The sequence below is a fragment of the Hetaerina americana genome, unplaced genomic scaffold (assembly GCF_022747635.1).
Source record: "Hetaerina americana unplaced genomic scaffold, ioHetAmer1.1.p SCAF_4, whole genome shotgun sequence".
NCBI lineage: Eukaryota > Metazoa > Arthropoda > Insecta > Odonata > Calopterygidae > Hetaerina > Hetaerina americana.
In genome coordinates, this window is record NW_027286985.1 from 48,505,785 (window position 1) to 48,524,100 (window position 18,316).

The 18,316-nt window shown below is 36.9% G+C and overlaps 1 protein-coding gene across 2 annotated transcripts in view; it reads right to left on the reverse strand.

Annotated features, from left to right (window-relative positions):
- Mondo (MLX interacting protein mondo) overlaps window positions 1-18,316 on the reverse strand; it is a 114,111-nt gene that overhangs the window by 18,440 nt on the left and 77,355 nt on the right. For both annotated transcript variants that reach the window (XM_071590420.1, XM_071590419.1), the window contains exons 2-7: window positions 17,051-17,157; window positions 6,333-6,406; window positions 4,487-4,612; window positions 4,010-4,175; window positions 2,514-2,609; window positions 484-1,277 (exon numbers count right to left, since the gene is read on the reverse strand). In XM_071590420.1, the coding sequence (XP_071446521.1) occupies window positions 484-1,277; window positions 2,514-2,609; window positions 4,010-4,175; window positions 4,487-4,612; window positions 6,333-6,406; window positions 17,051-17,157 (1,363 nt within the window). The remainder of the gene's footprint in view (window positions 1-483; window positions 1,278-2,513; window positions 2,610-4,009; window positions 4,176-4,486; window positions 4,613-6,332; window positions 6,407-17,050; window positions 17,158-18,316) is intronic.

Below are 18,316 nucleotides of genomic sequence, written 5' to 3' on the forward strand. Positions count from 1 at the left end.
TCAAACAGCCAAAGAATATTAATTCACAACAAACTACACCACAAATTCACACCTTAGGGACAGTTAAAAGAAAACCATAAACAATAATAGTTGTCAATTAAAAACAAAATGAGGTTCGATTTTCATCAGCATATGCAAAAAGTATTTCACTCATTCAGCTAAAATGGTATGCATTATTTATGCAATTTTCAACATCATTGGCTCATTTGAATCATTAGAAAGCTATTTTATCTTCAAATAAAACAATTTAGTCTCTATGCAGGGTAACACAGTTAACTATGTTATAAGACCATTATTATTTTACGGTAATAAATATATATCAATCATATCAAGGGGAGATGATACCAGAAAAAAATTATATTTACCAGACATTTACTGGGATTTATGTATTAAAAAAAATCAAAGGTCACCAACATGCAAAAATAGCTACAAGAGATGAAAAATAAGACTAATAGTAAAATATGCATACAATTTAAATGTTACCTTTGGAATCACAAATATTTCCTCTTTCTCTCCTGGTGTAGAGGCTCTCCTTGGAAGAGATTTCAAATTGACTGAACTATCCACTGGTGGAGTAGTCCTTATAACACCTTCATGGGTATCATAGACATCCAAACTAATTCGCTGGATGGGCACTGATCCCACTGCCTGGCCAACACTTGACACAGTTAAACTGCCTGGAGATGATGTGCCACATGCTCCCGCAGATATATCCTCCCCTACAGACACATTTACGGCAACCCCAATGTCACCTGTGAAGGACGTAGATGCTTGCCGATAAGCAGAGAAATTGTTCCCAGAGTTTAAGCTCATGCTATTTCCTCCTACTCTCCGAATTATTTTATTTTTCATAATATCACGTGCAGAACCCTCACTTCGAGTCTGCTGAATCCTATGCCGAGGAGAATGGTGCACTACAGGACGATGAGACATGCTACTTGACGTGCACGTACTGCTGGGTTCAGCAAACACAGTTTGAGGAATGCAGTTTTCCCCAAAGTTTTCACTGCCGTCGGCGGCCAATTGGATTTCTCCAAATCCTGAGATGGCTTCCGAGGAGAACTCCTTCTCTTGATATGGTCTCTCCCTAGTAACTTCCATCTGCTGGTTTGCCTGGCTCAGGGGGGCTGTGGAGGGAGCTGAGCCAACGTCAAGTACTGCCAAGTCAACAAACTCATCCATCAAACCCGGTTCTGTTTGTGATGCATTGGTGCTGCGAAACAGGTCATCTGCTGCTGATTCTTCTGGTACAGGAGGTAGTTTTGAATACAGGAGCTCTGAGAAGGAGGAGAAAATATAAAAGAGACACAGAATTTTGTACATAAAAAAATTCACACTCTAATAAAGTCTAATTATGAATATGCCTTTTTTATACGTTAGAAAGATAATGCATCACCGCCATTGTTGCATGCCTTGAAAGAGCAATGTGAAAAGTAAGGGATAACCATTAATCCTCAGAAAACCAAAGTAATGAGATTTGCAAGATGTAGGAGAGTAAATTTAAAAATTAAAGTAGATGGGAATTACCTGGAGCAGGTAGAGCATTTGATGTATAGGAAAGGATTTTGGATGAAAATGGGCCTAGCAGTATTGAAATTAGGAGAATAATTTCACTGATGAAAGAAGAATTTGTAAGGATAGACTGATAACAGATGTACTAAATTAAGACGTACAGAAATACTTAAGAGACTTAAATAAGGAGTAGAGCACTGTATCAGTCCTAAAACCTGTCTTTGAAGCTAGAAGATAGGCATATAGAGGCTTTTGAATTGAGGGTAAGCATAAGGATTGAAATAATAAGATAGACAAGTGGGATAACTAATGAATAGGTATTGGATTTGGTAGGAAAAGAGAGGAAGCTATTGAGAAGTAGTAGAATGTTAAAGGCATTAATACCAAGGAGAATGCTAAGAAAGCAGGGAAGGAAGAAAATTTGATTGTTTGGACAGCCTGAAGGCAGGTATAGTGCATGAATAACTTGATAATGGAATGAATGTAGAACCAACAATACCATGGAATATGCCAGGCATAAACAATTACATCGGGAATTATCCAAGTCCTTATCTTTAATAGGTGACTTAATTTGGGAAGATGATTCAAATATGTACTCGGGTAGTTTCAGAGTTATTAAAAATTAAAAAGCTTGTCTCTAAACTTTAACAATATATAAACAGCTGGTGGTTTCTACATTGCTAAACAAATTCTAGTAGCTTTTCTACTGTTCCCACCGTGATCAACAGTAGAAACTATACGACGTAAGGTCAGAATAGATACTCAGATTATGATTAACAGTGCAGATACAAAATAAATGGATTAATTAAAATATCAGCTACTATCTGATGTTTACAAAATAATTCCAGTATAGACAGACAACATTGTCCTCATCTCAGAAAATCAGCAACAACTATTTATTTACCCATTTTCTATAAATAAAAATGCACTCAGATATTTAACCTAGTATTTATTATGAATACTAATAGTATTTTAAAAAGATCTACAAAAAAGTTCCTTACCTTGAAGTGGCTCAAGGGTGTCCATAAAATCATCCAAATTTGGTTGAAGTTGTACCAGACTAGGTTGAATAAAATCAGCAAGTCCAGCTCCACGTGCTACAAAGAGGATAAATATAAACAAAACATTCTACTAACTAAAGTATATGAACAATTAGAAATAAAAAGATAAAATTGGTATTACTATACCTCTGCTTAATACTTAATAAATATTTGAAAGGGAATCCAAATTAAGAAATGTAACTTTATGAACTGAGTGCTATCATACATGACAACTCTGAAGAATTTCTGCGCATGCAAAAAGAAAACTTCTCTACAAAGCATCTTTCTAAAAAACCTTATTGTAATAGGAAGTAGTCGACCAATTTGTTCACTGCCTGTAATACCCACACTGTCTCTTTGCTCTCCCTCATTCCCGACTCATGAAGAAGAAGAGACCATTAGGTCTCAATTTTGCCCAAATAAAGACCTCTATCTATCTATCTACCATGAATGGCCAATGTTTAATCATTGCCATTTAATGTCAAATTCACAATGGCCATACTTCTGTGGTTATTTCATAGTAATATGACTTCCACATTATATGACACACCTTTGAAAGACTGAATGCAAAAGACAAATTGGTGCTGACATTAGTCTCAAAAATGTTGTTGGAAATTCAGCTTAACCCCCAAATTTGTTGATAGAATCCATTTTCTTACCAACTACACAGAATTTAAAAAAATAAATAAATTTAAATCACATAATTTGCACATAAAAAACAAAAAAAGTAGGACTATGAAATACACCTTAAAAAAACACCATCATTTTATCGATATCCAAAAGTTGGATATTTCAAATTCAATTTCTGCCAGGTATTATAACCGAAATTTCATAATAACAATGACCACAAATGCACTAATATTTCCTTTTCCACTACGCATAATTTCTCTCAATTACACCTAAACTGAGCACTTTCTTACTCTCCCTTTCTCCACATATCATTAATAAAAAGAATGCCACTGATTTAGCTCAAGATAATTTTCTTACCAAATATATAGCAAACCAATGACTTTCTGACCTTCATATTACTTCTTATTCGATTTACACAACAGAAATCACTTTTCATTATTTTACTTCCTCATAAATTACCTTCTCTCTGGTCCGTCATAGTGCAATAGTTATAACTTACATATTACAATACCAATATAACATACTGTATCCTTAAAGTACAGATTTCTGAAACTATTACCTACAGCTCATAATATTTCTCAAAGTCCAAAAAGAAATAAGAAATAGATATGACTTCACTGTATCTCTCTGACAAGGTTTTTCATAAATTTTAAAACAGAGACCACTGAGACATATGTAAGTTTTATTTCTGTAAATAATACATTTTAATTACTACTTTATAAATGTAATTGACAGTAGAAAATATATTAGCAGCAAGTAATGAAAAATATATGAGATGTGGTTCTAAAAATATGGCAGTATATGCAATTTAAGAGCTGCTTGCTCACCTATTTCTCTAGGGTTTGGAAATGCAAACGGTTGATTCGATGTTATTGTAGAAAACAGAGTGTCACTCATAAAATCCATATAATCTTCATCCACCATCATGGAGCCAATGGAATGGACACTGTCATTGCTACGAGGCTGCCAATCAAAGGCATCCATTTCAGAGAGCTAGTAAAAAATAGAGGAGAAAACAAAATTGCATAAACTTATAAATACTTTAAAATAACTGGCTCACAATAGACATACAGACATATCTGAAACTTTATTTTAAACTCTTTAAGAGGTAATTACATAAAAATCATATGACCAATGAACTCGTAAATGATTTCAAATACACTGAGATGAATTATTAGGCGGATATGAAAAACAAATCATGCTGAACATAAAAATAGTAATATCTTCCATCAACAGTGAATAATTGAAAACGACATGTCTCATTACTAGCAATAGTACATTTCTTGAGAGAAGCAGTTAATTACCACATCTGGAATCTCCTTGCCAGTCCAACCCATAATTTTATTTTTATAAAACATCCTCCATTTTTTGTATTCTGCAGTCACTGTAGCCAACTTCCGTTTCCAGTATTTTCCTTCTAGCACAACAGCCTGAAAGGAAAAGTGGGTGACAATTTGTGAGTAATATGAAATATTTTGAATAAAAAATTATTATTTGGAACTCATATGAAATCAGGTCTCGAGCAAAATAATTTCACTCTGAATTTCTCACACAGTAATAAACACACTAAATATAGTTTAATGGCAAAACCATCATGTGTTCAATTATTTTACTTGTGATCATCCTGGATAAAACCTTTACATTTTATCTGAAATACATCCAACTACTCAAAACATTTGAATCCTCCATTGTGCGCGAGGGCTAAAATGAGTGATAACATTTGTGAGTTCATAACAGACAGAAGATTACCTAATTCACATTTAATAACTACACCACTTCTAAATTCGAATTATATCTTCTCTTGCAATTAACCTCAGTGACATAAATGGAAACTGTGCAAGACATCATTGGGCACTTTTTTTAAATTTTGGTATTATTTCATTTATATTCAGTCATAATTAGAAAAGATGTAATCATTCATATGCATATATATATTTTTTCCAAATTGTATTCTTTTCTTTAGGAGTAAGCCTAGTAGGTCCATTCTAATTCTACAGAGGAAAAGCGATGTCTTATGAGGATTCCACTTGGATTCCAATATCCTCATTCCTTCCTGCATCATTATGGGATACTAAAAGAAGATACACTAAGGGCATACTTTAAATTCCCACACCCTTTCCTAATGGGAATCCTGACCTAAATTAATTCTATTGCAAAGTTATTTTTTATTCTTTCAACAATAACTACCTGCATTATTCCAGGATGCTCTTATTCTTATGCGCATTTTGTTATTTCATGATAATTTGCAGCGGGTTTGCATTATGAGTTGTAACTTCTGTAAAGATAAATGCCATTATTTTCAAATGAGAGAAGGTTGTAGGTATTTTGCAGATGAAATGACAAATTATAATGACTCCAAGTTGAAGGCATAACATTGTGTCATTTTTGTAAATGGAAATGAAGCCCATGCTAATTAGCATGTTGACTATCTATTTCTGGCCTGAGTAAAATCACTACTTGCTCCCAGAAATACGAACAAGTCAGCACATTGCATCTTCTAGGAAACCATTCCCATACTAGACCATGCACCTTTCTACAGCATGGACTTGGGATACATGTGGGAAGAATGATCTTCCCATTACATAAGAAGTCTTGGTAAGTACTTTCTAAACACCAGTATCCAAAGCTGCAGCTGAATTCCATTCAATTTTCTGGGTATTGTCAGGAAGTTCAGGATCATACAAAAATTCCTGTGAATCCCTGTAGGATATGCTTGTGCTACCAGCCCAAAGATCTTTTTACAAGTTCAAATTTTGATTTCATGCATTTAAATATAGCATCAAAAAGAAGTGAGCTATTAATCTGTGATCTGAAAATTAGCAGCACAATGCATATTGAATAAACTTGTTACCCTAAGAAGTATTTATGTAAATGAATTGAAGATTACATCACATTAATGGCAACTCAGATGAAACACTGACAGAATAATTCAACTGAAATATATGTGCCCACACATTGCTTTAAGGATGGCAAAATTTAAAAAAATTTAGGCCACTGGCTGTATAGGGAATATGTGGCATCCACACAATGTGATTGTGAATTAAGAATGGGTTCACAACAGATCTTTGAAAATATATTAGGGGCGAGATAAAGGCAGCCAACTAAGGGACAGAAATGCTTTGTTTATAGCATACTTTGATCTCTACTCACTTCTGGCTTGTTGTGCGTATCGACATCCAATGGTGATGCAAATTGGCATACTAGAGTGTTCTGCTTCATGATGACTGAAATGAAAAAAAATAGAGCAATGAATTTCCATGGAAATACGTTCTCATTGAGATGTTAATACAGCCAATTGCTCTGTTTTGGACTGTGGCCCACATCTCCATTAATATGACTGTGAAAAAGTATCATGTCTCAGAGATGGATTCACCTTTACTGACCTGAAACTATTGACAGGACCTGAACTTATTACAACCTTTTTTCTTTCATTTCAATTCCTCAAATCAACAACGTTATGTCCTCATTAAGCACAAAAGTGAAGATTTTCACTCATTCAAAAGCATTGGTGCAGTTGACAGCGTGTACTGATGCTGAAGGCCTGTGTTTCAATACAGCAATAATGATATATCAGTGGAGTTCTCGCTGGGACATGTTAGTCCAATGAGTGGAGGACTGGACTACTGACCAGAGGACCCATGCTCAAATCTGGGTAATACCTCTTGGTCTCCTAAGCTTCAACCAAGCTGCTTAACTTCTTGGATACCAGATCTTTTTGAGAAACAACATGTGACAAAAGGAATGAGGCAGGCCTCATATCCCTAAGTATGTATTCCACATGCATTAGGGCTCAATATTTCACAACTCTACCCTCATTACAGTTGATTATTATGGTTTTATTTTTACTTGGATCCCATGCAGAGAGGTTTTTACCAAAGGCATCACAGCCTGTTGATTGTGAAGATAACTGTCACCCATGAAGCTTTTAATTAAAGTGAGGGTTAACATCAGCAGTCAGTATAATTAATGATTTCAAGCGTAACTTTGTGACATTTTTCTAGGATGAATAATGTCAAAATTAATATAAAAGGAATTACAAAGTTTTATTTCAACATTGTTCGTCAGCATTCAAAATTCCTCTCATCCTTCTTAAGCTCCTTAAAACCTTAAAGTAACCCTGTTTACGACTTCAAATTGTTTAATCAAACACCATCTTGAAACAACAAAAGAGTAATCAAAATTGATCTCTATGCTACATGCATAATTCTTAAAGAAAAGCTTTAAGTTAAAAAGCTAAAACTTAAAGAAAACCCAATCCTGTGCAAAATCGAGGGAAATGTTTGTAAAATCTATATTCATTTGCATCAAGTTTGCACGAGTTTGATTTCCTCATTCCCATTCTAGATGCATGTCATGGAAGGGAGGAAGGAATTCGTGTATCGCCGGCGCTTTCAAAACTTTCTTCACCCTTACATTATTCACGTATTTTTGCCGGGAGTAATGGAATTCTTAATACACTGGCAAAACTTTGGTTTCTCAATTTGACTGCGGTTGCCGGAAACCAGAGTCATGCATCTGCTGTATGTTGTCATGAATCCTCCGTCAGCTGCAGCGGAGCCCACTTTTTCTACCCTCACGGGAAGGGCGTGATGCGGAAGATCCAAAAATAACGTCGAAATACAGGAAGAATACTCGTAAAGAAGAACTTTGGAACAATATAACGCAATTCCTGCTCCCATGATTTAGAAATATTTTAAAGCCAAGTGTATAAAGTTTTCAGACAAAAATTAATAAACGTGATAAAGGATTAGTGAACGCATCGATTAAAAAAATGCTTTTACCCGAGGACGTAAACACACATTAATAAACTGTTTACTTTAATTTAAGAATGCACTGATATCCCTTCAAATAATAGATATTTCTTCATCATTTAGGCATCGCTTGACTCTGTGTAGAGTCAAGTTCACAGTTTTCTTTATACAATGGTGAGATAGCGCACTTCGATTAATTTTTCGTCCCCCGTCCGTGTTTTTTTCCTCGTTAACAGCAATAGGAGTACAATTTAAGGTATTATTATGACTCCGAATATAGTGCAAACACAAAGCTTTCAGAATCTGTTGAATACCTGACAAAAGTGATCGGAGCAACGCACTTTCATATTCCATCATACTATCATTTTAAAACCCACAGTAGGCTGCTAAGTAGTTTCTTCCACCGTCGGACTTAACGGCAGTGCAATGTCGACAAACAAATTGATAAATTAGAGAAAAGGATACCATAATTTACGCTCGGGTACAATTCTATTAGTATTTACTTAATACGAGGATTTGAATTTTCAACCACATCGTAAGGCGTAAATCACGGGAATTCAAAAACATCGAAAAAGAGATGGTGGCTTCAAATATTTTCAGATTAATTTTTTAAATCCCTGAATTTTCCAGGTTATTGATACAATTTCCAAATTCTTGACTATTCTTGGCTCGCTCGTTTTTTTAAAGATTTTTGGCAAGCCTGAAACATTTTGGAGCAAAACTTGTTTGAACAGTATAGATCACAATCAATGAAATGTCGATTTAAAAACGAAGAGACTTTGAGGAATGCAACCCGAGTCATAGGACCAACGGTGTAAAATTAAATTTAGTTTAGCATTTTCGTCAGATGAAAGCCTTCAACATGACTTCATCCACCATTGGAATGTACTCAGCTTTTCACATTTGACTTGCAAGTGCTGAGACTGCATTCCCCTATATTTCAGATGGGACATCATACACATACTCGTGATCTGAATCTAATGATTAAAATTGACGGGAGAATCAAGGATCAAAATCTGAGATTCCTTAAAACAACAACTCCTAGCAAGGTAGTCAGCGATCGTATACTTCGTCATCGAGGTTCGATATAGATTTTTCTGGACAAAAACCATTTCTCGGGACAACATTATTTTAATCTAAAAAAATATAACAAAATACACAGAAAATCATTTAGCTTCTCATTCCCACACAGGCATGTTACCACCAGATTAAAAGTCACTTGTATTTATTGAATAAAATGTCAGGGTTACATTCGTAAAAAGTAATTAAAATGGTTAAAGCATTAGGCTCTCCATATTTTAATACTGAATACTTGATTTACTTGGGAAGCATAATTTATTAAAAACGGCTCAAACTAGCGACAAGAAATCGATACTTGGATATTTTTGGGCACGGTATTATTTAGTACGAAATGTAACTCTTAAAAACCTGCCTTGTTAAACATTGTTGTACTGCCATACTAAAGATAACTGATTACCATAGGTAAGGTGCTAGTTAACTTGCTCCGCATTTGTATGTACTTCAATATACCATTAAAAGAATACAGACGTCTCCTCGGGACGATTTCCTCTGGAATTTAATACTGAATAAATTTGGTTCCGTGAATTTCAACGCCAGACATTAAAAAATTCCCTTCACAGAAATGCTCCCCCAATTTTACACCATTCTCGTTTTCATTTTTATGAGATCGACATTCATTACGTAACCTCCTTGGGTTTGGCAAGAATGTTTTTTTAGTAGAGGGAGGGGAGTGGTGACCAGCTTGATGTAGTGCGAGGTTCATTTCTATTTTGGTATCCAAATCCTATAACACAATTTCAACCGGCGCGACTTCCAAAGCCACAGAAGACGACTTCATCGTTATCCTCATTTCACTGATATTCACCAGGGTCATCGAATATCAATGGCTATAACTTGAAACTAAGAAATTTTAGAGACGTAAAAATATAAACTACTATCAATACAATACTTTGGTTTAAAGAGAAAAATATACGGCAATAATGAAATTTTGTAGGGATGACTTTAGGCCTTCGTGGCCTGGGGGCGACTTGGGCCCGTTTCTCCTAGCTGCAAGTTGATGTACCCACAAATCACCTGGAAACCGCCTTAAATGCAAAATAAAATTATTAAATTCGCACGCTGTGTAATTTAGGCAAGTAAAAAGTGCTGCACCATTTATTACCATAGACGGACTCCGTGTGTGCAAATTACAAGGACTTACAAACTGATTTATAGCAACACCACCGCACCAAACACGTACTAAACTAACATATAGCTTCTACAAATTATCCAGAGAAATTACCAGTCCCATTAGCGGACTTGGGTCAAAGATTTCGTAAGGTCTGATCATTTTGCATTTGTTTTTTGGTATATGAGAAATTTTAAAATATCCGAAATTCATTTCTCGGAACGGGAGTAAATAAACCATAAAAAATCTATGGAAAAACATACCACATATATTAAAGCCAAAATCATCAACAAAAGGATAGAGAGTAGGGCAAATGATTACTTAGTGGATGATCAGTTTGGGTTTAGGAAGGGGAGAGGTACGCGTGATGCTATTGCAGTAATGAGATTATTAATCGCGAGGAATATACTATATAATACAATCAGGAAGTATTTGCCTGTTTCGTATATTTCGAAAAAGCATTTGATAGAGTGAACTGGGAAAAACTAACGAGTACACTGAAGAAAATAGGAATAGATTGGAGGGAAAGGAGGCTAATCCGCAACCTATACATGTCTCAGACTGATCAGGTGCGAGCGGGGAACGGGGAGTCCGGATGGGCAGTGTTAGGAAGAGGTGTAAGGCAGGGATGCCCATTATCACCGTTGCTATTCAACCTATACGTAGAGGAAATGATTAAAGAGGCATGGGAAGACCTGGAGGTAGGAATGAAAGTGGGCGGGGAATTCGTAAAATCAGTTCGGTTCGCTGATGACCAATAATGTACACCGACTTTATAATATAAATTTTCCTCTTAACTGATATTCCGTAATCTCCCTGAAGCCACCCATACCTCGAAAAATGAAAACTTACATAAAATGTACGTAAACTTTTAGTGAGAACTACCCTTAATGCTTGCATACACCCCAGCAAAGTTTTTTGGAAGAAATGATGCGCTTCCCTACACTCCCAATAATCCAGGCACTCCGCCTAGTGGCCCCAGCTCGATAAAGATAGGGGGAACGTAGTGATGCATGATAACTACATTGAAAACATGTTTTTGAAGCATTGGAGGAGAGCATTGACAATAGATGCTTCATTACGATGTGGATTTTGAAATTCAATTCACCAATAACTAAAGTTGTTTAAGAGATAAAATAGCGCGGATTAATTATTAGTTCGGACGGACTACTATGAAAATCTGTATAAATTGTTTAGAAGGCCCGAAAGAAACGTCCATATTAATTTTCACACTATAGACCCAATATAATCAGGCCTGCCACAAAAATGCTCACTGAAAAGGAATTTAGAGGGTATTCTCCAGTAACAAGCAGATATTTTCCTATGTATACACATAACACTTGGAAGTATGTAAAATGGTTTGACCAAACTTTTTTCAAATTTGCATTATCCAAGCAAACGCATTTATATTCTGACAGTAGACTTGAGCTTAGCTCGGTGAAACTTTTCATACCATTTCATCGTCATTTGGTGACATTTTTTTTCAGCTTTCTTATACAGGAATTGGGAGTTTTCATAGCCTTACTGAATTATTCATTATATGCAACTACAGTCCGAGGGCTTCTTATACTGCGAACAATAATGATTTCTTTTCCTCGCGGCTTCAAAATAACCAATAATTTAGAAAAATAGGAATGGCAGAGACTCAATGAGAAGCCTGAAACGGTCCCTCGAACATCAGCATCTTTCGGACAAACCAAATAAAAGCGGAGAAAGCGTCGTTGGATAGGAAAGATTTCTAGCTCTGTACATAATCTGACTAATTGCTCTCCCTCCATTCATGACCATTTACAATCCATCTCTGTGTATCAGAGGCAGGTTTCAAATAAATGGGAACTCTTCCACGGCTATAATTGACGATTCACAAGAGGGAGTCCATTCGATGCTGCTGCCACCTCTAGAGCCGGGGTGATTAACCGGGCGAGGAGGGGCAGAGCGATGGGTTTGTATCACGGGAACCCGCAGGAATGCTTTCAGGAAATTGAAGCGAGAAGCCCACTAGTCGAAATTTTTCCCTTCAGAGCGATTTCCACAAAAGACAAAAAAAGTCTCCCACTACACGCAAACAAGATGTTCATTAAAAAGTCTACCCAGACTGTTGATTCATTTATCGTTCGAAGGACATAAGGCTTCCTTCCTAAAGAGGTGAGGGCAACTTTTAAGTGGCTTCTGGAATTCAACGAAATTGGAAAAAATAAATGATTCCAGGAGTTTCATGCTGGTTTTCAAGGATAATAGCTATTATTTCAGGGACAAAAAATCGATTTTTCGAGTATTCAAAAACAAAATTTCTTTCGACTTTCACCGCATGAATTCACTTTACTGTAGTAATTAATGCCTACTTTAAATTTTTGCCAAATTTGTATCGATAAATTTAATTCCAAGTAGTTGGACTATATGGTATCCGAGCGATAGTTTATCGGGTGGAGCATTTTTCTGAAGATTTGTGGGTGCCGAATTAAATAACGGCCTATGCTTCTGGATACTTCCACAAATGAAAAGGATCAATCACACGCATGGGAATGTCTTCTAGACATTCCCATGCCAAACCATCTGGCTGCGAATACACAGAGAAATTACTTAACTCGAATTCGGAAGATTTTATGTTAATATTATGAAAAATATCTATTCGGGAAGCCCATAAGAACAGGATATTCCGAAGGATGTATTCAGAAGGCTACAAGTTTCAAGGGAATAAGATTCCTCACAATTGCTTTATCTTCCTTCAAAATGGGCACCTTTCCCGCGAAATAATGATGTATTGAAACGCCTACGAGCGTTGGAAGAGAGGAAAGAGTGATCAACTTCCGCCTAGTATCACGCCTGCGAACCTAGTCTAGTGTCACAAACTCCCGCGTGCAAAAAACTGTGAAATCGTATCGCTATGAATATTTGCACTCAGACAAAGACACAACAAAGCAGAGAAATCTATTAGGAACAGAATAAATAAGTACAGCGTAACATGTAACTTTTCGTGGACGTTTCCAAATCATTTGACCGTGTGTTTTGGTAAGATGGATTTCTCCAGAAAAGAGACACATGGTATTCCCCACGACGGAGAATTAGGATGACACACACACACATAATAGCTCACTTCGGGGTGAAGTGGAGACAGGATAAGCGCGAAATAAATATCAACCATGAGGAGGCTTTCCTGAGCTCACCACTATTAACCCACCGCCTTTTAATGTGCATTTTCTCACATTCACGTGAATGCAGCGGTGTTTTCAATTTAAAACGACTGGAACAAATAATTTCCATGAATTGTAGATTCGTCGACGATGAGTGAATCCCTTATGAAGCAAAGGTATAACATTAAGAATCCATCTATTACTGAATAAGAAGGCCGTTTGGTCGCTGGAGAATGAATATTGAAAAACTCAGGCAGTGGCATTGAAAAAATCTGGCAGGGAACAAATAACAGCAGCAAAATCGAATGAAATAGGGCCAAGTGGTGGCATAGAAAAAATACACTGTCTCAGGCGTTACTTGGTGGAAGTCTTTCATAATAGGAGTAAATGAAGGAAGACTAGCTTGGCAGATTCCAATAGAATTTTTTTTTCACGACCATGGTTTCGTCGATAGACAACATCATCAGGTGTGACCATCACCACCTGATGATGCTACCTAGTAACTAAACCACGGTCGTGAAGAATAAAAAATCTAGTGGACTCAGCCAAGTTAGTTTAACTTCCTTTACGCCTGGATAGAAAAAAAACAGAGAAATATCTAAGACGTATTCATGGACGAAAACCTTAGCTTTAGCACATTAAAAAAGCATAATGTGCAAGAAGCATGGTCGAGAGCACACCTCTCACCAATATTTAGCAACCTTGCGATGCCAAAATAGCATAAAGACGAGAATGCATAATGAAGCAACTCGTTCTATACCAAAATAAGCGGTAAGTTTTAGCGAATTCCATTACAGAGACAATATGAAAAAGAATGTGTAATGTTGAAGGTACTCGGGTAATGCAAACCAGGGAAGGGTTTAAAATAGCCCCAGGTATTTTCAAACCTGGGCTTGGGTTTTTCCCCAACCACGTGCGCTTCGCAGGAGTCAACGTTCGGGTACTCAACGGACTGAGATACGGGTAATGAGCCCAGATTTTGAAATTCATGTAAACACGCTTATTTTACCATCCATTCCTTTAAAAAAAACCGGGCCTCGACAGCACTAGTTCTAGAAGGCCTTGAAAAGGCGGACGTTGGCTCCAGGATTGGATGGAAGAGATAAGTCACAGGCCATGAGAATATCGATTAGGAAGCTAATAAAACTGCGACGATAATATATTAAGTCGCACCGACAGCACATTTCATAAAAGTGTTCACAAAACAGACCTCAGGGTGGGATATAAGTTAATCTCTCCGTTATATGAATCCATGCAGGGCCAGGCACTAAAGAAAGAAAAAATGAATGAAACAGAGGTGCGAATAGAATTATAATGGTAAAATATGAAGACTTTGGAATATATTAAATGAATACTAACGTTATGTAGACCTTTGAAAAAAAATTAAATGCTTGTGACATCGTATAAAATAAGAGCCGAGAGATATGCGAGGGGAGTCGAACCTTGAGAACATTGCTAGGTGTGTTTAAAATGCCATCGGAATACTCAGCTGAAAAATGGAAGAGAACATTGAAGACAACCGTAATAAGACTATTACCAATTCTGAAAGAGAGATGGAAACAGGAAAAAAATACTCTACCTAAGGACGCTGACAGAAAAACAAACCATAAACAATATCAGAATACATTTAAATACAGCAATACGCATTAACAAGCTAATGTACGCGGAATTCGTGGATTTGGCTAAGACCTTTGACATCGTTGAAATGTACAAGATACTGAAATTACTGGATAGAATGGATCGTAACGACAAAAGAATAGCCAATCGACTTGACTAAAAATCAAGTCGTGATGGTTTAAATGAAATTTGAAAGAAAATAAAATGAATATAGGAGTAGGAAAAGGTGCATTCTCTGACCTTACCGGTCAGCATAAATTTGTGCCTGTAAACAAAACACAATAAAAGAGAACCAAAGAGGCTAAGGCGAATTTGAAAGAAATAGGTAAAAACCTAATGTCCGAAAAACCGAAGCTGAGGACACGCGATGAGAAATTAGATCACGTAGAAAACTTTAACTGAGCGGGAAGCAGCCAAAAAAAAAGGTTAGGCACGGAGCCCAGAATAGCTCAAGTTAAGAGGGCGTTTATTATGAAGTGAACACTACTCTGCTCAGAGAAGACAGTTCAAGATACGGCTAAAACAAGGCGGCCGACTGAAAAAATAAATGACACGAGGGGTGCATCGCTCCATGGAGGAACATGGAACAGTGAAGAACAAACTAATGAAGACTAAGTGACTATTAAATGAAGAATACAATGTATCTTTCCACTGTCCTTTATTCACGTGCAACTAGTTTCAACGCTCAAGCGTCATCATCAGACGCTTGAGCGTTGAAACTAGTTGTACGTGAATGAAGGACAGCGGAAAGATACACTGTATTCTTCACTTAATTAACATGCATTTCCACAAAGTTCAGCCGGGAACAAGACTAAGTGACTTCGAAACATGACACAGAAAATAGAGGAGCAGATGAAATTTGAAACGAAGAGGTACAAAGAAGAGCAAAGGAGGGAAACATAATACGGAGCACTATAAAGGAAATAAGAAACATACGTGCTATGACACACCATGGGACACAATGGATCTGTTATCAACGTAAAAAGACGGAAGAGTAGAAGCAAATCTATCGAGGCGTATCAGCATTGTTAAGAGAATAATAGACGGCCGCGGTCAATCACCGGATTGAAAGACTCAAGAAGTCCACCATTCCCAGGTAAAAAATATTAATTCCCTATCCCCAGTTAGGGATTGGGAAAAAAGGATTTGTCCTATTTTTCAAGGATATTTCCAATTCCCGTTCTTTCCCATGATTTAAATTCGAAGAGGCGGAGATGCACTGCTCACCCAAGTATATCACACGTTTCTACAGAAAATTTAACGAGACCTTTGTTTTAGATTCGCATACTATTTGGAATTATACTCTAACTTTGATTTGCAGCCAACTCTTCCCACTGCCCCAACCCCCTTCCAAAGAAATTATTTTATGCTATGCTAATATGCTAAAATTATTTTACCTTCCGTAGTCATCAGACGCGTCCGTTCGCCTTTCCGAAAATCGAAGTTTCTATTATACAGTTAATCGAGACTAATACATATATGGTTCAATTTTAACCATCTTCCCAATCAAAATGTAACTAATTAGGAACATATATCTCCATTACAAATCATTTAACCAAAGGGTAGTCTCTGCTTAATACGAATCCACTAATTTCGGCGACTTCTTCATTGCCTTTACATACGAATTAGGAGTACCATCAGGATTTGAAGAGCAAAAACAAAACACCATCATTATTGATTAATGGCCTACCGTTTAAGGGAGGTTTTGCATTTCTTCTCATCCAATACCTATACTTTCTAATGCGCTCAGCAATGATTATGACCCCTTGGTTGACTGGCTAATCCAGCTATATTATCCGTTAATGTAACTACTTTTTATGAGTTAAACTCCCTGCCGAATATCATTCCTATCTCCAGTTCTTACCCTTCACCATTTCCTCCACGTTAAATCTCGTAAAAAGCAAATGGAACAGAATCCGTATGAAGCACAAATAAAACCACATGGACGCCCCTGCTTCAACCCTCTTCTTAATACTGCCCAAGCCGACTCTGCATCCGCCATCCGCACCTGAGCAGTCTGCGGAGAAGTCTTTTATTCCTCCAATCTGCTCCTATTTTCCGCAGTTACTCTCTACTCATTAATTCTACCCGATTCACTCTATCAAACATCTTTTAAAAATCTACAAAACAGATAAATTTTCGTCGATATCCCTTCCGCAGGCCATACTGTTCACTACTCACACTGCATGTGCCAGCACCGCCAAATGACGTTGTTGAGACGGATCTTGTCCTTCCAGCGCAGCCTTATACCCTTGAAGCGGTTCCACTTAGGAGAGGTCAGCTTCTGCCTGAAAAGAAAAGGAAAATATTTCCAATTACATTTCTCTAAAACCGTGAGAATATTTACCACTACTATTTACTTGTTTCCACCTGAAACAAATCACAACAATCTACATATAATTCTATGACGAGAGAAAACAGTACTTCAAGATAGTACTGAGTTGAAAAAACGGCGAAAAGTTGAAAATAAATTAATAAATGAGGGGAGAAATAAATTAATTGCCAAATTAAAAACGCTGAGTGGATATAAGATACAGATGGGATAGATTAAGAGCGACATTTTTAAATGAAAAATTACACTGGAAGGCAATTAGTCGCGAGTTGAACTCTGCCATCTTTCTTTTTCTTCTTCCGCAGCTTTTCTCACCGCCACCTGGGGTCGCGGAATGTAATCAGCTTCCTCTGCTTCACTTCCCCTGCACACTATTCCCTTCGCATATCCCCAGATCACCTCCCCTTCTTAAGATCGCCCTTCACGCGGTCCAATCACTTTTCCCTCGGTCTCCCTTTTCCGCCACACTTCCATATCCCATATTCCTCTCCCGACCTACCTTTCCTCCCTTCCCATTAAATGCCCACACCATTTCAGCCCCTCTCTTGAACTTTCTTTTATAATCCTCCCACCTTTTTAATTCCGTAACACGTAATCAATCAGTCCACCCGTCTTAGCATCCTTATTTCTGCCTCTGATTATCTTATTACTAATTCCGTAACACATAATCAATCAGTCCACCCGTCTATCTTAGCATCCTTATTTCTGCCACATCCATTTTCTTCTCATATGCTTTATTTTCCTGCCATGTTTCTGCTATTCATATTTATGCTGTTCTGACTATTTTCTTGTACACCTTACCCTACTCTCACACCCACCTCATCACAAAATACCCATGAGAGCTTTTCGTAATTTATCCAACCCGATTGCATCCTATGACTTAATTGCAGCCACTATATATCTCTAAAGTATTTAAACTTTCTCACTCTTTGGCAATTCCTCCCTATGTAGGTACATTTGGTCATCATGGCCATTACTCATATGACATATCCAGCCTTCTCCCTACTAATTTTAAGAACCCTATCTCCAATAGATATGATCCACTTTTCCAATTTCCTTTCCAGATTTTGCCTAATTGTTTTTTCATAACACAGAGTCATCTTTAAATAGTATAC